At 44.5% G+C, this 22,886-nt stretch overlaps 1 protein-coding gene and 2 long non-coding RNA genes across 7 annotated transcripts in view; 1 reads left to right on the top strand and 2 right to left on the bottom strand.

Annotated features, from left to right (window-relative positions):
• Window positions 1-371: 371 nt before the first annotated feature.
• On the bottom strand, window positions 372-7,305 carry LOC121136708. Of its 2 annotated transcripts, none has more exons than XR_005873776.1 (3): window positions 5,987-7,305; window positions 1,160-3,236; window positions 372-778 (listed from the first exon to the last, which is right to left on the bottom strand). It is a non-coding gene; the product is annotated as an uncharacterized LOC121136708 (long non-coding RNA). The 2 variants fall into 2 exon arrangements; XR_005873775.1 differs by lacking the exon at window positions 5,987-7,305 and adding an exon at window positions 4,283-4,381.
• Window positions 4,448-22,886, top strand: part of CUNH1orf100 (chromosome unknown C1orf100 homolog) — a 23,050-nt gene continuing 4,611 nt past the window's right edge. For 2 of the 4 annotated variants that reach the window (XR_005873774.1, XR_005873773.1), the window contains exons 1-5: window positions 4,448-4,576; window positions 8,806-8,874; window positions 16,120-16,215; window positions 18,786-18,958; window positions 20,387-20,609. Coding sequence is in view for 2 of the 4 variants with exons in the window: in XM_021231943.2 (XP_021087602.2) it covers window positions 8,819-8,874; window positions 16,120-16,215; window positions 18,786-18,958; window positions 20,387-20,559 (498 nt within the window). In the remaining 2 variants the exon portion in view is untranslated. Of the gene's footprint in view, window positions 4,577-6,278; window positions 6,332-8,805; window positions 8,875-16,119; window positions 16,216-18,785; window positions 18,959-20,386; window positions 20,634-22,886 lie in introns of those variants that run through there. The other 2 variants (XM_021231943.2, XM_040737598.1) reach the window with 2 other exon arrangements.
• LOC121136709 overlaps window positions 21,975-22,886 on the bottom strand; it is a 2,225-nt gene continuing 1,313 nt past the window's right edge. Inside the window, exon 2 of the long non-coding RNA XR_005873778.1 lies at window positions 21,975-22,436. This is a non-coding gene — a long non-coding RNA (uncharacterized LOC121136709). The remainder of the gene's footprint in view (window positions 22,437-22,886) is intronic.

The raw sequence follows: 22,886 nt of genomic DNA, 5'->3' as shown, positions 1-22,886 counted from the left end.
TGGCTCTGCCATCTCCCTGTCTGGGTCCCTTACTTACACACCACAATGGCAGTCTGCCCCTGGAGAGAATCAAACTCTGGGGGTCACACTTGAGCTTAAAGGTAACTTGGCCACTGAATAGCTCATGCTGTGACCTGGTCCTTGTTTCTCTGATTCTCTGTTTCCTCCTATAAAAAGTGTAGTGAGGTGGATCTACCTCTTAACAAGCTTCCACAGAAAAGCTCCTTCCTCTGCCTGGGTGTCTGGACACATTGTTTAAATCTCTTTGTTTTAAAGCTAAATCTAAAAGCAACCAAACAGCGATGGTGCTCACAACGGCTGCCACAGATGATACTGCTGTTAGGAATTTGCATTGTACATAAAACAGGATGTAACAATGTCACTGGGCATTTATGGAAAACACAGCCGTTAGGCAACAAAGGCTCTGGAAATCAAGACTGCACTTGGAGGCATCTCCCAACAATGCCTCCTTCTGGGAGGGGCCCCAAGACCACCGCTGACAATTTCCTTCAGGCCTCATCAATGTTTTTCGTTGTTTAAAGACACACATTAATTTAGAGTCTCCTCCCATTCTCTTCATAAATTACAGCATTCAGAAGAAGTGGCAGCTGCTGTAATTAAGACACAGTTAATTGCCCGTCTCCTTAATTGCAATGATAGGATTTTGACAGTTTGGTAAATAAGAATTGTTTGGTTTCCTCTGGCAACTTCAGCTTCAGCCGGCTCTCCCCTGCCAGTGCAGAGTCACCCAGCTCTGGGACAAAGGGTGCAGTCCAACCTGACAGAAAAAGGACGGTTAGCATGTTGCTTCACCTCCAGTCAGAAATGCTTCTGTCACCGCTCCCCAGTGTGTGTGTGTGGGGTGTCTCCACATTCCTCAGCAATCACATGAGCCTCTTCAATGGCAAGCACAGAAGGAGGGTGCTTCCACAGAACAGCAACCCTCATGTTCACTAGAGGAGGTCAGAAAGCACATCCCAAGTCAGGGAGTATAGCCGGAAACTCAGCTCACATTTCTGACCCACAGCCTGCCTTCCCACTGGCTTGAAGAATGTTCCATAGGAGCAGAGAAACTCCGAGGGTCACACAAAGGTGTGTTCAAAACTGTATCAGTTAGTATCTGGTTACTATGATAAAATGTCTGACATAACCAACTTACAGTGTGGAAAAGATCATCTCGGCTCGAAGTGTGGAGGCTTCAGCCTGTGGCCAGTCGGCCTGTTGCTCTGGGTCTGTAGTGAGACGACAGGGCATTAGGTCAAGAGTGAGTAGGAATGGAAGTTTTCACATCAGAGCCAGGATGTGAAACAGAAGAAGGGATCAGAGCCCCCTGTGTTCCTTACAGGCACACTACCAATGACGCAGGACCTCCTTGTCAACCCCACCCCTTAAAGATCCACCACTTCCCAGAACGTTAAGCTGGGGACCTAGTTCTTAGCCATGGCCCACGGATGTCACTTAGCCCTCTACCCTGGCTGATGGTGTAAAAGCAAGCCAGAGACTGTATGTGTGCAGAGCTCAGTTGCTTCCATAACAAATAGCATTTTATTTACTTATGTATGAGTGTGTGTGTGTGTGTGAATGCACACATGTGTGTAAATGTGGAGGTCAGAGAACAACTTGTAGAAGTTGGTTCTCTCTCTCTACCATGTGGATTCCAAGGATCAGACTCAGATCACCAGGTTTGGTGGCAGGTGTCTTAACTCTCTAAACCATCTTGCTAGCCCCCAAACTGGATTTTTAAGATCAATAATAATAATAATAGTAATAATAATAACTATTAATAACTATTCAATAAGTAGAGTCCTATTTCAGGCATTTATAAGGTTTTGCCATTTTTTAGTGACAACATATGGAGAAGCCAGGGTACAAGTGATCATCACAAACACTGGACCCAATTCTGGGAGCTTCCTAGGGGCCTGGAGAAGTATTCACACTTGCCTGCCTCCCTGTAGGATATGGGGTGGGGGGGTGGTGAGGGGTGTAGAAACAATCTTGATAGTAACAAGGACATCACTCTGGTTGTATTGTAACATCTGTGCTATTAGCTGGTCCTGCTTCCCAGAGGGCACACAGGGCTGATAGACTCAAAAAGATGATCATGACAATGACCTGGTCTTCATCAGAGTTCCTGTCTTTTCCTAGGTAGAAAGTAAAGGAAGGATTTGTAGACAATGCCAGAGACTTTTCAATGGAACAATGAGTGAAGGTAAGTGAACAGGAAAGTCCTCTTAAGTGGGTTTGCCCCAAGGTCAGTGGCCTTGTCCTGCTCAGCACCCATGTGGTTTTGGCTCCACAAAGGCAAGATGGATGCTTGACCCCTCTGTCTTCTAAAGAGGCCAGGGGGGAAGCAGTCACCAAGGAGGCAGTTTTACCATACATTCGGGGTGTGGCCACCATCACAAACTCACAGCACCACCTGAATCCCACATTTTCTCTCTGTGTCTTCCCCCACAGAGTCTGAAGCCTCCAACAGACAGCACAAAACGCCCAGATGCAGGTCTTGCTCACACACATAGCTGCGCTTGGATGCAACAGACACGGTTAGCAGTTATGATCGTTTTGAGTATTGGAAACACATCTCTCTAAGTCCCTCTGGTTTTTTTAAAATTTCTATTGAAAAGTCAGCTGTCAATGTGAGGGCTTTCTTCATATGAACTTGATCACCAAGCTCAAGCTCAAAGACCTGAGTTCGATCCCTGGGACCCACATAAAGGTGAAAAGGGAGCAGGGACTCCTGTAAAATGTCCTCTGACCTCCATATACAGGCTACATGACCCTCTCCCCCACTAAATAAATGGGAGGGGTGTTGCTAACAACATGTATTCTCACAATTCAAGTAATATAGGAAAACAGTGGAACAATGAAGTTATGAACCATCTTCAACCCAGAGAGACTAGTATTCATATTTATGATCATTAATTAAATCAAGGCCGATATTGGGGGACTGTGTAGTGTCTTGGTGCCTCGTTAGTCAGAATCCATTCTAGGATGGGACAACTGTCATCTGCAAACATCCCTTTATTCACCAACTTTGGAAACTCAGCCAGCAAGCCATGGCTGGTTGCCTGCCACTCTTAGGGCCTCCTCTTTGACTTCCAAAATGGAGGAGCCTCTAGTTCCAGATGGAGGGGTCCAGTGCAGGAGAGCACAGTGCAACTGAGGACCTGCTTCAGCACTGCATCCCGTCTGCTGAGTGTGTATTGGTCTTTTGGTCTTGCTGATCCACAACTTCCCTGGGCAAGAACACTAGAGTTAGAGGTTATGGCCCCACCTCCAGGCAGCCCACATCTAAGACTTGTCAACACAAGTTCAAGGTCATCCTCAGATACATAGTGACTAAGACCAGCCTGAGATACATGAGACCCTGTCTCAAGTAATGGAAAAGAAAGGCTGATATATTTTAGTTAAAATGCAAATTACAGCTGCACTCACAAGCCAAACTACTTTGGATTCAGATCTTAGATTCATGACTCCCCGATTGTATGATTTCTGGTTAAGTTCTTTGGCTTCTCTTAGTTCTTATTCTAAATAGGGATGCTTGACTCTCCAGGTCATGGCAGAGACTGGGATGGTTAGGTGTTCAGTAACTGAAAAACTGAACTTTCTTCTTCCAAGTGAGCCTCAACACACCACTTCTGCTCCCCTGGGCCCAATGTAGTTTTGTCCTCATGTTTACATTTTTCATGGTTGTCTGTTTTCAACAAAATGCCCCGTCACCAAGACTCTGGCATTGGATTGTGTTGTTGTGCTGATGGGTTAGGCTCCCAGGGGGAGCACTGCCTGGTCCAGGCTTCCCCTGCATGCCATCTGCAGCCTTGTAGAAATATCTCACTTCCTATTTGCAAACTTTATTTGATTGAGAAGTGCCCTGTTTCTAGGCCAACCTATGGCAGGCAATACCAGTGTTTGTTTTGGTTTTAGAAATTTGCTATAGCCGGGTCTGAACCACCGCTCTGTGGCCATTCTGTTCTCAGGCTGTGAATTGCTTTTTTGTTTGCGCAGTCATGCTATTGTGACGGCCTGTGGATTGGCCGGGATCATATTCCTGGACAATTAAAAGCCTCCTCTGATGGCTTTAGTAGCAGCAGGTTTCTGAAGCCTAGTGTGGTTTTAGACCAGGCAGGGCTGGGTTCCTTTGTTCCCCTGTCAACTCTACTTACTTTCTCAGCTCCAACTTGCAAAGGACACGTACAGCGCCAACTCCTTGACCTTATGCTGCCCTTGGAGCAATGTGTATAGAAAAGCAAGTTCGAGTGATTTGATAGTCTGGGTCACTTACCTGTATGATTTTTCCCTTTGACACCAATTCCTGCCCTTTGGTTTCATGTGCAGCTATGCCTTCTATTAGACTTTCAAAACTCTCTTTCTCTCAGCCTGAAAGGCTTCGCTTTGCAAGACTTTCCACCCCACAGTGCATCATAATCCCCTTTGAATGATGTCAAGGGATCAAGTCTCCCAGCTCTGCCATGTGCCTTCGCAGCATGACCCACACAGGGAGGTGACTCAGACACTTGCTGCCCTCAGAGGACTGCTTTGAGGAACCAGGAGGCCCTGCCCGCTGCTGCCCAAGCCGGTAATGCCAGCAAGGCTGTTACTTCTTGCTCCTCTCTACCCTCTCAGTGGTTATATTACTAAATAGGGGGTTGCTTTTTGTTTTTTTAGGAAAGGTTTCTCTGTATAGTCCTAGCTTCTACCTGGAACTCACTCCATACAGCAGGACTCATAGTGGAGAACATGTGTGAGGAAGCTATCACAGTGAGACAGGAGCCCAGAGCACTCAGTGACCAGGATTTTTAAACTGCCTTAACTCAAGGAGTTGCAGGAGAACTATCTTAGTCCCAGGGTTAACCTCTTATGCCTAGTGACCTCCTCACAATCCCAGAACCTTCTAACGCAAAACTCTTTGATGACCGACTACATCCAAACATGCTCTCCACTGACTCCTTCCTCAGAGTCTAGCTCTGAGGTGCCGCGCTTCAACAGCCACAAATGTTAAATACATGGACTTACTCTCTTTGTATAGTTGCCTAGCCTCAGCAATGTTGTTACCGTAATGAAAACACAATGTACTGACTATTCATTGAGATTTACAAATCTTGGTGGATTAAACACTAGCAACAATTTTAGGGTGCTGACTGTAATATTCTGCTCCTGCCTCTCCTCCAAACAGACTAACTGATAATGTACCATATATTCATTTATTACTTATTCATATATTGGTTAAACCTACCAAGTAATTGTCACGAATTCCACCTTGTACTAAGAGCACCCAACATCTGATCTGGTAATACTATTTTCTAAGGCAAGATATTGCTGTACCGCAAAACTCCCACATCCATTTCCCAAGTGCTGGTATTATACCACCAGGCCCAGACAACAATATTACTTGTTAACTTTTCTGTGCATGATAGAAGTCAATGATGGTTTTAAAATCACTTTTAAACCAAGTCTTCAAAAAGTATGTCTCCATTAGGAAAAACTTCTCTGGTGCCTGATACTGAGGAGAATGCCCAGGACTGCTGAGGCTATCTTATCTACCCCTGCATCCTTGTGTTGGGGAAAAACAAAGTAGAAAGCAGGAAGAGTTGCAGGACTGGGAGCAAATATGGATCCTGTTTTAAATGGGGTGATGAGAACTGACTTCAGCATGCATGAGCCCTGAGCTCAGTTTCTAACACTAAATAAGTAAGTGAGGTGATAGGTGGGCCTCACCAGCAACCCTGAATATTGGAACTGAGATGACTGTGGCAATGTAGAAATTGTCTCATGGCATTGTCAAAGGAAAACCAAAGATTACTCAAGAGAATAGATGATGAAGCTTCAAATATACATATATTCATACATGCTTTTATAGAATATAAAAACAGATATAATGGTAGATGCCTTTAATATCACAGCATTATTTTTCTGAGTATAGTATGCTTTCAGTTTAAAAGGTGTTTTGTGATATCTTAGCCATCTGTCCATTGCGATAACAAAATACCTGAGATATTCAGCTTGTAGGAATTGTACTTTGGTTCCCTGTGGTGGGCTGAAGGAGAATGGCCTCCATAAGCTCATGTGCTTGAAAGGTTAGTCCCCAGTGGTGAACTGTTTAAGAAGGAGCAGGAGGTATGGTCTGGTTGGAGCAGGTGTGGCCTTGTTGGAGGAGATGTGTCACAAGGCGGGGGCTTTGTGGTGTCAAAAGCCCACACCAGGTCTAGCCTCAGGCTCCCTCTACCTGCACTTTGAGGACCAAGTGAGCTCTCAGCTACCGCTTCCGGACCACACCACTCTGCCTGCTGCCATGCTTCCTGTAGCACTGGTCACGAACTAAACCTCTGAAACTGTAAGCAAGTCTCCAATTGCATGAGTTCTTTTATGAGATGCCTCGGTCATGGTGTCTCTTCACTGAAACAGAAGAGACTGAGACACTCAAAGCTGTGGAGGTTTCAGTCTGTGACAGACTGGCCTCATTGCTCAGGGCAGTTGGTGTCAAACTGGGAATGACTGCCTGGGAAATGGGTCAGTGGGTGAGGGAATTTGCTGCTCTTGCAGGGGACCTGTGTTCAGTCCCCAGCACCCACCTCTAACTCCAATTCTAAGGGGTCTGTCACCCTCTTCTGGCCTCCACAGACACATGTCTACATGAGGAGCACACATAAGTAAAAAGAAATCTTTTAAAAAAAGAGGTTGTGTGCCTTAAGTTGGCTAGGGATAAAGAGAGAGATGAAAACATGGCCACGATCTCAAGATTCCCTTCATAGGCCCCAGTGACTGGAAGACTTTAATATGTTGTTCCAAACGTGTTTATTTGGTCAAAGCAAGACAAGCCAGGACAGGTTTCTTTCCCATAATGCTGATTCAGTTTCTAGGCACTGAGCCTTGACTCATCAAGAGGAGAGGACGGTGTGTTAGAGCTGGCTTCCTTAAATCCTGGCTTCCCCGCCAGCATATCACACGTGTAAGTAAAAAGCTCAACACTCCATTTTTGGAGTTTGATTTCTCAAGAGCTCAGTTGCGCTTTCCTAAATTTTCTCTTGCTCATTCTTCCATTAAAAAACAAAACAGAAAGCATGGCAGTGCTAAAGGCAAAAATGCTATGAATGAAGAGACTCTCGCACACCTGTGTTTATCGAGGCCATGTTCACAGATGCCCCATCAGCACAGGTGCTCAGCGGTGGGTGAGTGGATGAACATGCTTTGGTGTTATTCAGCTGTAAAGATGTGCAGAATCATACAACACACAGGATAGAGCTGGATGGGGCATGTGAAGAGAGCCACACCAGATGCAGGAGGATAAGAACGAATGTCCCATCTTAAAGAACCAAAGTTGGCCGGAAAGTAGAATAGAGATTGGGGAGGGTGGGCGGGTGTGGAAAGTGCATGGGTTAGATTTGATCAGCACATACTGCATGCATTGGAAAGGGCACACTGAACCTCATTAATACGTACAGTTAGCAAATATTAATTAAAAATTTAAAGCAGGTATCTTGGAAAAAGAGGTATTATGCAGTAAACAGGATTCTCAGGACATATCACCATAATTATTATAATGCAAGGCTATTGAGAAATCTCAAGTTGATTTGAAAAGTCCACTGAAAGGTAAAAGAGCTGGCAGGAGCCGAGGGTGAGTTAAACTTGACTATAAAAGGAAAAGAGGAGGCCTCACATATACTTTCCCCAACCCTCTCTTCCTCGTGATTACTGCTCTTTCCTCCCAGTTCCTTTTGAATAGTCCCGGTTTTGTTTTGGCCACAGTCTCTTGGTGCTCTGGGCTGTAGTGGTGTAACTCAGGCATTAAGATGGATGGTTGTTGAGTCTGAGGATTCCAGCCCAGGCTCCCTTGCACGTGACTTCACATCTGAGCATGTTTTCTTGTGAGGAAAACAGTCACAGTCCTCACTGTTAGTTACAGCGTGCTGCCTGGTACATACTATACAGACTCACAACTAAACTCGCATTTCTCCTTTCTAAGTCGCAGAGCATGCCCACACACATTACTGTCTCGCTGAACCCTACAGAGGGGTATTATAATCAATACACAGAGCTCAGAAATAACTTGCCCAGGACACAGGGGTACCCATCCAAGGTTTGTCTGCTACCCCAAGATGCTGTGTCCAAATTAGAGACACTGCTCTCTGTATGTAGACAACCTAATCACAGTGTGAGCAGTCTATAAAGTACATGACTGTACTCTAGAAACAGCAGGCCTCTCTCCTACCTCAGTCTCCCTCCCTATTATGAACTTGCTCACATGAATGTTTAATGTACTGGTTTGCTATGGCAAGCCATTCTCTAATAACTAATCAAAGGTAATACAAAACTAAGGCAAGAGACAACATGGTTTAAAGTAAGTATGAAAATAGAGAAGAGCTCAATCCTGAGAAGGGAGAACTTTTAAAGGAACACAGCCAGGTTTGGGTGGGGCTGGAGGAAGCCTGTGGGATGCCCGCGGGAAGATGAGGCCACAAAAACCAGGAAGCTGTTTGCAGAATGACCTAGTTTGCTTTTCTGGTATTTGTGATAACAAAAGCAGCTTGGGGAAAGAGAGGCTTTCTTTAGCTTACAGACTACAGTCCATCATGGAGGAAAGTTAAGGCAGGAACTTGAGACAGGAATCTAGTGGCGGGAACTGAAGCAGAAACCACAGAGGAACCCTGCTTACTGGCTTGCTTCCAAAGGTTCAGCCACCGTTTTACACAGCCCAGGTCCATCTGCCTAGGGAGGGTCTGCAGTTTGGATCCAAACTGTAGCAATAACTAATGCCTGGAAATGTGTGTAAACTTGAAATATGAAATTTCACTCCACGACTCTTTTCAGATTCCCAACCATCATGACGGCCATCCGACTACGAGAATTCGTAGAGCGTCGGCCAGTGGTTCCACCTAGGTAAGGCTCTCCAGAAACCACCAGGGCTGAGGAAGACACAGACCCTGACTTCTCCAAACTCCACCCCCAGAGAAAGGGGATGGAGACAAATCAAGACTGGGTTCTGAATTCACTCATCCCTTCCTCCCCGAGTCCTTGGTCCTTCTGTGTGGGTGAGATCACTTTGTCTACTGTAGGCTCATCTCCTAGGAAAAACGGAAACAAAGTTTTGTTGCTGCTCTGGGGAGTTCGTCTGCCTATCTCTGTATCCATGTCCCCTACTTCACACAGCTTCAGTTCCCTTAACACAACCTCCAGTCTTATTATGTCCTACCCATCTCATCACTAGTATAATAAGTTAACAGGAAGCTCTTACTGAGTGTCAGCATTAGCCTTATCATTTTATTTAACCTTCATAACAATTGTGAGTTCCAGATAAGGAAGCTGAGGCACGATGTGGATAAGTGACTGACCCAATAACCCACAGGTTACAACTAGCGGAGATGGCTTCACTATAGTTTGCACTGTTTGGGTTAGTCCCCACTCAATCATGGAATTTCTTGGCCATCTCTGAAAATCGCTTCCATAATCTCTGCCCGATGGTGGTGACTATGCAGAGTAGGTCCTCTACACACTGATGTTGAGTAAACCAGAACAAATGAGAAAAAGTATTTATTGGTGGTTTGGCTCTGGCCACTGACAGAACTTGGGTCTGCCCTTCTGTTTGCCGACACATCCCTCCAGCTTATCCCTGCATGCCCAGCCCCGAGGGCTAGACTTGTGAAACTGACTTGCAAACCAGTGTGGGTACCTAGTAAAAGTTAGTAATTAAGGCTTAGGAATAATCTTAGTGGCCACATAAGAGTCTCACAAGAAGAATTCAATTAGAGACAAATGTTAGCCAGTGTCATCCCCCAGGCTAGACCGGAGGCTTGTTGTTCACTGAATAGGGCTGGATGTTCTGTTGGCTTGTGGAGTCCAACATATCCCTGAAAAGAGCCCACAAATGGAGGAAAGTCAGTGTGATGTGGGAGATCAAGTACTCAGGGTTTGTGTCAGATTTAATTGCCCTTTTAAAACATCAGTTGTGAGGTTGGAGAGATGGCTCAGTGGTTAAGAATACTCCATGCTTACTGGCTCTAGTTTCCAGCATCCATATGACTATATCAGCCTTGCAACCATCATAACTCCAGTCCCAGGGAATCTGACACTCTCTGCTTGTATCTGTGGGCAGCGCACACACATAGTACACAGACACACATGCAGGTGCAAAGCGCCCATATACATAATATAAACAACAGCATCAACAAACAGCAACTGGAGGTGTTGTTCAGAGGTAGGACACGTGCTTGACATGAACAAGGCACCAGATTCAATCCCCAGCACCAAACAAACAAACAAGCAAATGCTGTGGTGGCTTGAATGAGAATGCCCCCCAGAGGCCCAGATGTTTGAATCCCAGTTAGTGGAACTATTTGAGAAGGATTAGGAGGTGTGGTCTTATTGGAGGAGGTGTGTCACATGGGCTTTGGGGATTAAAAACCCATACCAGGCTCAGTCTTTCTTTCCCATTGCCTGTTGCTTCTGGATCAAGATGTAAAGCTCTCATCTACTGCCTCAATGCCATGTCTGTCTACTTCCCATCAGATGACCCCCTAAAACTGTAAGCAAGCTCCAATTAAATGCTCTCTTTCATTAGCGTTGTCTCGGTCATGGTGTCTGTAGGACACAAATCGGTATCATGAGTGAAGTATTGCTGTGATAGGCCTGGTCATGTTGTTGTTTGAAGGAATATGGAAGACTTTAGGACTTTGCACTAAAAAATCAGTTGAAAACTTTAAGGGGGCTTAAAGAGCCATCCAAGTAGGAGCATGGAAGGCAATAGTGCTGAGGGCAATTTTAACTATGGAGACCCAGCTCAACAGCCTTCAAAGGGGAAGAATATTAGTAAGTGGCCTCAGACCATCCTTGTGATATTTTGGCAAAGAATTTTTGCTAAACTGAAGAGTTTTGGATTGGTGTTAGCAGAGGAGGTTTCAAGACAGCCTAGTGCTAACTGTGTCACGTGGTTATTAATGATCACCCTTCTGCAGATCTGCAATTACAAAAAAACAGCAAGTAGGGCAAAGAAAAATACAAAATATATAGTCTGAGGAGAAAAGGAGCCAAGTCCTGTGCCCAAGGATATAAAAAGTTTAAGGACAGGCCTAATTCATAATTAGTAGAGGGAGTGATGTCCTCATGGCAAGGCCCCACACAGTCAAGCTTCAGGAATTAAGGAAAAGCTTAAGCATCAAATGAAACCATCAACAAAGCTTATGCAAATATAATTCAAGGAGAGAGGCCAAGTTTCAGCCCTAGAAAGCAGAAGAACTTAGAGTCAAGAAGGACACAAGAGAGGGGCTGTGGAATTGTCTTCCATGGTTAAAAGTCACTGAGGACAGGTGTGTAACAGAGGATGCCCTGTGTGAAGCCCAGAGAGGTCATTGCTGGAAATTGAGAAGGTAAAGCCTGGACTACATTGGAGACCCCACGATATTGTCCATGCCAGAGTGGCGGGATACCTGCCAAGAAGAGCTGCTCCCAGGAAGTGGAGCCAGCCCAAGAAACAGAAACTTGCTACAGTCAACAAAACTGGAGGGAGAGAGGGATACATGAAGTTTCATCTAAACCCTTGGACATCAGACAAGAGATACAGAAGTTGGAGTTTCAGTCTTGCTTTGATCCAGTATTTCCTTACTATGTTCCATTTTCTCCCTTTTGGGGTGGTAATGTATAGTCTGTGTCATTGTAGTTGGAAGAACATGATCTGCTTTTGATTTTACAGGAAATTACAGTTAAGAGCTTGCCTTGAGTCTCAGAGAGACATGGACTTTGTAATTTAAAATAGTGTTGAGACTGTGAAAGACTCCCTGAACTTTTGAAGTTGGGCTAAATGCATTTTGCTTTATGATATGACCACAATCCTATAGGGGTCAGGGAGTAGAATGTGGTGGTTTGAATAAGAATAACCTCCATGGGCCAGACAGTGGTGGTACACGCCTTTAATCCAAGCACTTGGGAGGCCGAGGCAGGTGATCTCTGGCTTGAGGTCAGCCTGGCCTACACAGTGAGTTCCAGGACAGAGAAACTCTTCTTCAAAAACAAAACAAAAAGGTTCCCATAGGCTCAGATATTTGAAAGCTTGAGTCCCAGTTAGTGCAACTGTTTGTGGGGACTAGGAGGCGTGGCCTTGTTGGAGGAGGTGTGTCAACAGGAGTGGGCTTTGAGGTGTCTCTCTGCCTCCTGCCTGTGGATTAGGATGTAAAGCTCTCAGCTACTGCTCTAGCATTATGCCTGTCTACAGAGTGAGGCCATGATGATCATGGTCTAACCCTTTTAAACAGTAATCAAATCCCCAATTAAACACTTCCTTTTTTTTTTTTTTCCTTTTTCCAAGGCAGGGTTTCTCTGTGGCTTTGGAGGCTGTCCTGGAACTAGCTTTTATAGTCTCGAACTCACAGAGATCCGCCTGCCTCTGCCTCCCAAGTGCTAGGATTAAATGCATGCGCCACCATGCTCAGCTAAACACTTTATATAAGTTGCCTTGGTGATGGTGTCTGGTCACAGCAATAGAGCAGCGACTAGATGTCAAGCCGGGCGGTGGTGGTGCACGCCTTTAATCCCAGCACTCAGGAGGCAGAGGCAAGCGGATTTCTGTGAGTTCGAGGCCGGGCTGAACCAACAGCCTCCAAAACAATACAGAGAAACCCTGTCTCGTAAAAACCAAAAAAAAAAAAAAAAAAAAAAGATAGATGTCAATGTAGCATCTCTAAAACATGCAGACACCACAGAGGGGTCAGTTCATTCTACCTAGAAAGACAGAAACATCTAACAAAGAAGAGACCTTTCAGTCTCCAGCTACAAATGTCGCATTATTCTTGTTCTATTGTTGATATTCTCATTTTACTGAGGAGCAATGGAACCTACCTTCCCATTCCTTGAGGAAATATGGGGCCAGTACATCCCGGGAGGTGAGAGGATGCGCTGGTCACCTCCTAGCCCTGTTTTAATCTCAACTTCTATATAGCTCACATCCTTAGATGAGACACTCAGCCCCAAGCTTCAGTTCTTGAACATTCTTGAACAGCATTCACCACTGTTGTTAGCATGTTGTCTAGATATGGCTTTCCTTACCCAGAGACGAACTTTGGGGGAGAGTACAATACCCACCATCAGCACACGCCATCAGAACACAGCAGACACATGGCCCGCTTCCTAGCAGCTCCTTCGGTTGAACCCAAACCAGCTTCCTCTGTCTCTTCTGTACATTAGGTCTGCTAGCTGACTGCCTACAAGTGGGAGAATTGTATAGTCCAAACAGAAACAATGCCGAACTCCTCTTGAAAACAAAAGTCATACATACACTGCAGATGGCTCTGAGTTAAGACATGGAATTTAGGGACCGAGTTTGCTTCATGGCTCTGGTATTCACTAGCTGTGTGGTGTTCAGAATGTCTGTTTAGCCTCTCTAAGCCTCTTTTTACTGTTATGAAACAGTTATAAAAGCAAAGAGACCATATTTACCTTGCTAGGTGCCTGAGAATTAAACAGGATCTTATCTTTAAGGTTGGAGGCCCAGCACAGGTGACTCAGATGGGCACATGATGGTATTCCTTCTGGCAACGGTATAGACAGAAAACACTCCTGATCTCACCCATGCATATTGTATGTCTCTGTGGCTGAGCCCAGATCCTGCTCTGGTTACAGTCACCTCCCAGGGGACAGATCCACTCTTGTATGGATTAAACAGACAGTCAAGCTGTCAGGGACATGCAAATAATTCAGTGAAACCAGAAACAGCTGGCTCACCCATGCCACCTTAGGAGAGCTTTCCATGACTGACTCAGTAATCAGTAACCTCTCAACAGAAGCCTGACCTGGTGCACAGGCCATTCCTTCCCATTCATCCATCCTCTCCCTCAAGCTCCAAGAGAAGCTGGGCTCTACGGCAAAGCCTCTGGCCAAGCCAGTGCATTTCTCCTTATACTAAAAACAACAAACAAACAACCCAACCAGTCAACCAACAAAAAAACCCTCACTACTTTAATGACTAAATTAGAAGCATTCTCAGGTTCCGGGTTAAGGTCACATATGAGAACCTGGAAAAATCCCCGAGTCAGAGGGCATGATGGAGAATACCTATAACCCAAGCATTCAAGAGGCAGAGGCAGGAGGATCATGAGTTTAGAGTCAGCATGGACAACGCAGAGAAACCCAATTTCTTTTTTGATTTGTTTTGTTCCTTGTTTTTCGAGGCAGGGTTTCTCTGTGTAACCCTAACTGTCCTGGAACTCACTCTGTAGACCAGGCTGGCCTCAAACTCACAGAGATCCGCCTGCCTCTGCCTCCCAAGTGCTAGGATTAAAGGCGTGCACCACCACTGCCCAGAGAGACCGTATTTCAAAATAAAAATAAAAGGGAGCTGTGACTCAGCAATAGAACACCTGTTTAACATGTATGAAGTCCCGGGTTCAACAGCAGCGCCGGCAACGTGGGAGAGGGGAGAGAGAGCAGGACACTCAGAAAGGCGAAGAGATGGAAGCAAACCTCACTTCACTTGGCCTGCTCTCCCCGAAGAACTCTTCTTACTCTCTGCACCTCTGCCCAACCAGCCAGGGGTCTCTTCAAGGTACTGCAGCGGGTCACACTACTGGAGGCCAGCAGAAGGTTCCATTCTCCAAGCAATCATTGGAGCGGGGTGAACGTCTATGCCCCAGCAGGCTTTGCTTAGCTCTAGGGGACTCCTGCACCAGAGCTGGAGGAGGCTTGCCTCAGGGAAACCTCCACCTCCCCTCACTCAGCATCGTCATCTGGTCCCTATTTCTGTGCCAACTTCTTTCCTCTTATGACTTAATCCCCCGCTGTAACTCAGGCCTCGGCCCACTATCCTAGCCACTAGACAGGCCCAGACACCCTGTGGTTACTCAGAAAATTAGAGCTCTCTGAGGCCTGTATGCACAGACAGACAGAGCCTGCCCTGCCCAGAACGTGCCTTGACCCACATTAAACAGCAGACCTACCCTGACCCAGCAATCATTCAGATCTTCAGTGGTCCCCAAAGGTCAGTATGTTGAAGGCCTGGTCTCCTGCCAGTAGTGCTACAGAGGAACTTTCTAGAAGATTGCACTCCTGCCGTGATATGCTGTGTGACCAAAGCAACAGGACCAATTAACTGGACACAGCCTGAAACCATGAGGCACATAACTGTTCCTGTTTTTAAACTGAGTTATCTGATATGCACTACAGTAATAAAAAGCTAACACATCCACACATACTCCACTCTTAACTATGACTAAATCTTGGCTTATGTGATTTCCCTTCTCTAGAGAGTTCTTTTAGCCTACGCAAACCCTAAATACCAGCTTTTCCTCCAACCCTGTCAATAGGTTTCTTTTATATGCTAATCTTACAGCTTTTGTGTAAGGGGTTTTGGACTTCACTCTCCATCCTATTCTCCTGCCTCAATATTACCAATGACCTAAGGTCTCCCAGAACCCCACCTCCTAAAGGTTCTTCCACTCACTGGTAGCACCACTCTGGGGGCCAAGGCTTCAACACCACAGCATTCCAGTTGTACAAACACATCCCATGCTCACACCCCAGTCAAACGTCTTCTCTATCCCCATGGGGGTGGCTCATGTTATGCTTTAAAACAACTAAAATGCCGGCATATGCTGGTAATCCCAGCTCTGAGGAGCTGAAGCAGGAAGACGGTGATAAGTTCAGGGCCAGCCAAGGATATAGAGATCTGTCCTTCTCACAAGCCAGATTTACAAGACCCACATGCCTTGACATCACAGTCCTATATGATCAACTATTAGTTAAGTAGAAGGATTCCTATGGAGTCAGTGCTCACCTTCCATGGGTTACAGGGGTTAAACTCAGGTCGTCAGGCTTAGAGGCAAGTGCCTTAAGACTGAGACATCTTGATGGGCCCCGCTCTTCATTTCCTTTTGATGGGAGAGCTAAAAGCACTTACTGAGAAGTTTATCCCCAGGGTTAGTGCAGCTCTCAGTCCTGGTCAGGCAGATGGCTTCCTGCAGTGGGCAGCAGCAAATGAGCACAGACGACACTTATGACTAACAACCAACACAATGAGAAAATCTGACTGGTTTCAGTTGCTTGGAATAGGGCACAAAGTCCAGATAAATTACCTATCACACACCAGCTGCTACACTTGTAAAGGACTGACTGTCATGACTGCTTCCTGTCTGTTTCCTCCAGTATATTTATCACTCACCAAGGAAAGGACATCAAAGGCTATTACCCTGGGCAACTGGCAAGACTCCATTTTGATAACAGCGTGAAGAGGGCTCCAAGGTGAGACATACCCCTAAATCTTAATTTCCAAGAATGTCATCGAAGCTAAAATGATAAGTAGAGGAAAGTAGACTGAATAACCTTAAAAGATTTTTTAAATTTTCCTTGTGTGTATGTGTGTACATGTGGGTATGTGTACCTGAATGTAAGTACCCATGCAGGTCTGAAGTGAGCTGCCCCATGTGGGTGCTGGGAACCGAACTCAGGTTTCTCTGTAAGAGCTCAGCCACCTCTCCAGTCCATAGTACACGATCTTAACAGTAACAATAATAGTAATGTTAATCACAAGTGATACCTAATGGCCAGAAGAGAGGTGGGAGGAAATATGCCAAAATATGAAAAATGTTGGGACTTCTTGGCTTGGGTTTCCTGAGAGACCTTTGGGTGCTGAAATCAAACCCAAAGTCTCAAGTATGTTAGGCATGAGTCCATCAGGGAGCTACAGCTCTACACTGACAATATCTGACTTTGTTTTCATTTTCACAAGTGGCAATATTATTAGTACTTTGTATTCTTTTACTCTTTTCTCTAGTTCACAGATCTTCTCAAAAAAAGAATATACTGCTTCCAATATCAGCAGTAAACACAGAATTTTTATTAATACATCTATGGAATTTAAGAAAACATTGTGAGTTTAGAATTCCAGATTGGCCAAATAACTTAAAACTTAACTGGGATTCAGTTTCATTCTCAGTAAACTTTATGGTTCCTTCCTTTCTATATGAGGCTTACACACACACACACACACACACACACACACACACACACACAAGCAATAGACATGTTGACCTTATTTCCTGGTTCAGAGAGGCTAAGAATTCCAGGAGGTAAAAGTGTCAATTTGGGAAACTTGATTTGGGGCAATTTTCACCTTCTCTGAGTATGTCACTCCCAAATAAAAGAACTGTTGCAAAATTCTAAAGCATATTAAGCCCTCAGCATGACTATTGCCATGCGAGTTCATCATCTGCTATCTATTTCAATTTCCCTTCTCTTAGTTAACTTTCATCTAGCCAATCACCCTCATGCAGGGGCGGGAGTTGGCAGGCTACGTATACTTAGAGCAGTGTATAGTTTATATGTAAATTATGAAACTGGAAGTGGCTTTGAGGTCATCCCGATCTGGGTAGGAACACAGCAGAGGAAGAACACATCTCTAGCTCTTGAATTTATTTATTGTGGGCCAGCATGCTCATGCCAGTGCACATGTGGAGGTCAGGGGACAATTTTCAGAATTGGTTTTCTCCTTCCACTGTGTGGGAGCCAAGGATCAAACTCAGGTCGCCAGCCTTTACTGGATGAGCCATCTCGATGGCTCAAGTAACATGTCTCAACTAAAGTCCCACAGTTACTGTACATGTTAGGTTTAAATTTTAACCCATAGTTTCTGAGTTCCAGTTCAAGGCTCTTAGTACTAAATCAAGTATTTGCTTTTGTTTACAAGATTTGGGGGGAAAGTTCTCATTATGCTACCCAGGCTGGTCTCAAATCCAAGCTGAGCTCTGGTGCCTTTCTGCCATAGCCTTTGAAATCACTGTAAATATACTAAGTCACTATGTATGACTTAATACACTTTTCTTAGAGCTAAGTCTGCCACTAGAAAACAAGTAAGAAGAAATGACAGGTGCCCACTGTCAGAACTAGACAGAACCCAACACCCCACCCCATCCCTATCATCCCATCCTATAGGGCTCATGCCCAAATGCTGGTCTGCCTACCAGAGGGTGGCCCATGGTCCATTGCTCTAATTGTCTCGTGCTTCCTTCCGATTAGCTTTCAGATGCAAATGTCAATCATATATAAGCATCCAGTCAAAGAGAAAGGACTAGGGATGCAGCCCTGTGGTAGTGCTTCCCTAGCACGTGTGAGGCCCTGGGTTTGATTCTTAGTACTACAAAAGAAGCTAAAACAAAATAAAGTCAGAAAAGAATATAGTTCTTAGGATCAGACATACATACATACATACATACATACATACATACATACATACATTATTTAGTGCCTTCGGGGGAATTTTTAAAAAATATTGACTATATCCAATCTCAGTCCAAGATGGGAAAAGAACCCTGAAGCAATGAGGTGCCTCTCGAGTTTACATGTCACCTTTGTGGGAGAGGCATGTCTACCCCTTTTGGGGCTTCCCTACTTGTTTCAACATGAAGGTGTTCCCATTCTTCCTATGAGCACGGAAGTCCCTTGATAAGCATTCTTAGTCTTTGTTGACATCTTTAATTGCTAGACTTGCTGAGACAAAACACACATATTTTTAAGATCTCAGGTACATGCCACCTAGTATACTTATGTCCATGCCTCAAGCACGCCATGCCAGTAAATGAACACTGCCAGGAGTGATAAAGGTGTTGGCCATTACATTTTGATTTCTTGCTTGCTTTCGTCTTTTGAGGATGGTTGGGGAGGGGCATGGGCAGGTCACAAAAGTTCTACAGAACACCAAGAAGCACTAGGGTTTAGTCTAGCTAAAAAACTGCCCTGGATCCTAGATTGCAGCTCATGAGAAAATGGACGGATTCTCCAAAGTAGTTCAGCAAGCTGCTTTTGTTTCCATGCAGACCCTTCATAGACTTGGCAATTCCACCCAAGAGCAAAACTCCGTATCAGCCTCAATTAGACCAGCAAACGCTCATTCGATACATTTGTTTTGAAAGACTGTCAAGGCCTATGAGCACATGGTATAATGAAACAACTTACCAAAGACACTACTCCCTGCCATTTTATGAGATTGGTAAGTGCTATCAACTTGCTGAGAATAACCTTGCCAGTGTGGCAAGACTGGCATCTCCTGGGGGCGTACTACCTGGAAGGGCATGACTGGGCCAGTGAAACTGGAGGCAGAAATAGTGTGCAGATCGGGGATCAGAAAGAAGTTAGACGGGGAGCCCAGAGCTTCTTCCTTCCTTTCTAGTTCCTAGCATCTGAGACTGAAAGGGTGAAAACTCTTCACTGTCCTAGGAAGCTGACTGTCTAAGCACTGGAAACAAAACCTTGAGTGCAACCTGGTGTTCTGCTAGGGAACCTTTCTTTTCATTCTAGTTTAAATGCCTATAACAACATGGTCCAGAAATTCTAGACTCTCCTTGTAGCGTATCCTATGTGCGGGTCCTGAGGTGGACAGAGGTGGTCCTGGGTATTCACATAACACCCACTTAAACAGTACCCATGTCGCCGTAATCATTGGTGCTTTCAACTTTGGCCCATTGAGTGCATTGCTGAGACCTTCTAAATGAGAGATTCCCCCAAATTTGCATACTCGGGGTGGGGGGGGTGTCTCACAATGTGGCAAGCACACATTTAGTCCTTAGGCATCTCTCTGGGGTGAGTACTGTAGTTTTAAACAGAGGAAGCCAAGTTTCCAAGACCTGTCATGAACTAACCCTAAATCACACAGCCAGGAGGAAGGGGCAGAATTCATATCCAGACCATATTGCTCTCCAGCATGACTGGCCTCAAAGCTATACTGTCTCTGTCACAGTCAAGTGTCAACTGTACTACTAAGTGCTTGATAGTTTTCCTTAAAGAGTCCCTCTTTTTTTTACTGAAAAGCAGAAAGCTGGTGATATAAACCTGTAATTCCAGCTACTCTGGAGGCAGAAGCTTGGGGACTGAACGTTCAAATACAACCTGTCGGTCTCTTATCTCCAGAAAAGGCAGCTGCAGTCTGGAGGAATGCCAGAGCCAGTAGGGAAGAAATGTTCATGCTGGAACCCAAGTCCTCAGAGGACATCAAAATAAAAATCAAATGAGTTTTTCTTAAATTTTGATATAATCTAATAATATGCCTATTAGCTGGAAATTTTAAAGAAAGAGCCTTTTATTTAGTCCTCCTCTCTATATTTTACTTTAAAAATTTCTTAGTTGCCTTCTTATTTGTTATAGTATGTTCACACTCTGAGCATGCAGACGTCATAGGACAACTGGCGGGAGTCGGTTCTCTCTTTCCACCATCTGGAGCCTGTGGACCAAACCCCACTTGTCAGACCTGGCCATAAGTGCCTTCCCTCACTGACCATCTCCCTGGCACCCATAGTTTAATTATGTCCCTTTAAATGCTTTAAATTACTTTTTATTACACATAGTTGCTACAAAGATGGTGTGTTAAAATTTTAGAGTACGTAGTCCCCAAAACAAGTCACTAATTTGTTTTAAATCCCAGGTTTGGAACATAAATTAGGCACGATTTCAACAAACCCTAGACCACTGAATTCACTACCAGAAGTCTACTGTTGTGTTCCAGAAATCTACTCTTGTGTTCCAGAAGTCTACTCTTGTGTTCCAGAAGTCTACTGTTGTGACAAGAGAAGTGGTTTTGCAAGAAACACTTTGTAAAACTAAACATAAGCGTGGTATTCCAAGAAAACAACTTTGGACAGTTTTTAGTGAGTAAAACAATGGTAACAGCACTATTTTTAAGTGTGTATTCAGATGGATCTAATCCTTAAAAATTTTTGCGTAACAAATTCTCTTCAGGGAAAATTGGTCTGGAAATCAAGATTCAACCTTGAGAACATTTGACATCTATTGAAGGGACTAGCTCTGTAGTACAGCCCTTGTCTGTAACATCAAATGGAAGGGAAAGTAAAAAATATGTTAATGTCACAATTTGTTATAAGCTTTTAGCACCTTGTTGTTGGTGCTGACGAATCTCTAACTATCCTACCTTCTTAGTGAGAGCTCATACATGGGATCATAGACTGTACAGTAACTTTATGTGCTTATAATTATGCCATTATTACACGTACACATACACACACAAGTAGAGAGAGGAAGAAAGGAAGGGGAAGAGGGAAAGGAGAAAGAATGTGGAGAGGGAGGGAGAGAGAGAACCAGAAGGAATTAGCAGAGGAAGAAGACTGGGAGGCAACTGTAGGTCTGTAGTGGGACTTCAAACCAGTGAAGAAGGGGAATTAATGAAAATCTGTTTCCAAGATTAACAACCTTCTCAACAAGAAGCTTTGATAACTAGGCATCAACTCTTCAGGAAAAGAGTTAAAGGGTCCCCCCAAAAAGTAATATCCCCAAAGAAAGGTATCCTGCATTCTAGTTGCTGGAAGACCCTCCCCAACACCCACCAGTTGGCTTCTTACTCATTAATAAATTTCTAAGAACACAGAATTCCATATCGTTTCAGGTGCCTTACTTAGTTTCTAACACGGTCAACTAGGCATCACCAGGGCATTTGAAAACTGATACAAGAAAGACAAAGGCCAAAATAAAACAGACTCCAGTCCATATAGAATGGACTTCAGGAAAGCAAGCTAATGAAACACCTTGTATTGAAGAAATAGAATATTATATATGAATCAATGCTGTGAATGTTATATATGCAGATTATCCACAAGCTGGAAGACCACAAAGCTGTGAGGTTCTAGCCCCAGGCCATAGTTTCAAACTTGCGTGGAAGTTACTGGTGTGTGAAGTCCTGGTCTAAGTCTGAAGGCCTCGAGCAGTCCAAATAATGCACCTGCATTTGCATACTTGGTCCCCATTTGGTGGCCCTGTTTGAGTAGCTTTAAAATGTGTGGCCTTGCTGGAAAAAATAGGTCATTGGGAGCAGGGTTTAAAGTTTAAAAGTCACATACCACTCCCAGTCTTCTCTCTTATGGCTATAGTTCAAGATGGGAGTTTTCAGCTTGCTGCTCTAGCTGCCATGCTTGTCTGCCAGCTTCTGTGGACAAAAAGAAGCTTCTGTCCTGCCTGGTCCTGCAGCCGTGTAGTCCCAAATAAACACACAGAGACTTATATTAATTATAAACTTTTTGGCCAATGGCTCAGGCATCTTATTTGTCTAGCTCTCTCAATTATTAACCCATTTCTATTCATCTGTGTAACTCTACACGGTCTTTGCTTACCAGTGATGCTCAGGCCTCTTGCTTCCTTGGCAGCTACATGTCGTCTGGTTCACGACTCACTCTCTGCATTCCTCTTCTCAGCATTCTCTTCTGACAGCCCCGCCCATACTTCCTGCCTGGCTACACCCTGCCTGTCCATTGGCCAAAATAGCTTTATTCATCTACCAATAATAGAAACATATATATTCACAGCATACAGAAGGACATTCCCCAGCAATTCCCCACCAGGACTTACACCTCTGTGTCAGGTAACAGCTCATGATGGACAGCTTGAGTTGCATGGTATCTTGGTAGCTTAAGGTCTATTGAGGCCCAACAGCAAGGCAAGAACTCCGAGAATAGGAAAGTAGTTATCTAGAAGATAGAGGGCATGGCTCCATGTTCCATAGGCCTATTCTGTGACTCTGGGCCTGCCAATGACTCTAAACACTGTCCCTGTTTGTCACAGACAAATCCACTGAATCATGTTGCCTGATTGGTGGGACAACTTACAGAACAGCCTGAGCCTACTGTAGAGCATTCTCTTGTCATGAGCCCAACTCAGAACTGTCAGCTTTTGGTAGTATGTTGGGTCTAAGAATCTGGGATTCCTTTATTTCAATCATTGTTTGGCAAAACTAGCAGCTTGGTCAAATGAGGAATAGGTTATATATAAATACAGAGACCCAGTAGGCATGCTACTTCTGTTCTGCTTGTGGACAAGGCCAGATGTCACAACCTAACCTTTCCTTTAGGAGAACTCTTTTTTTTTAGTTTCATTAAAATTTTTATTGTGTTTTATTATTTTTTATTGTGTATACATGT

The sequence above is a fragment of the Mesocricetus auratus genome, unplaced genomic scaffold (assembly GCF_017639785.1).
Source record: "Mesocricetus auratus isolate SY011 unplaced genomic scaffold, BCM_Maur_2.0 Super-Scaffold_100676, whole genome shotgun sequence".
In the NCBI taxonomy this organism is placed as follows: domain Eukaryota; kingdom Metazoa; phylum Chordata; class Mammalia; order Rodentia; family Cricetidae; genus Mesocricetus; species Mesocricetus auratus.
Note: the sequence above shows the minus strand (reverse complement) of the source record. Positions and strands in the feature narration are given on the sequence as shown.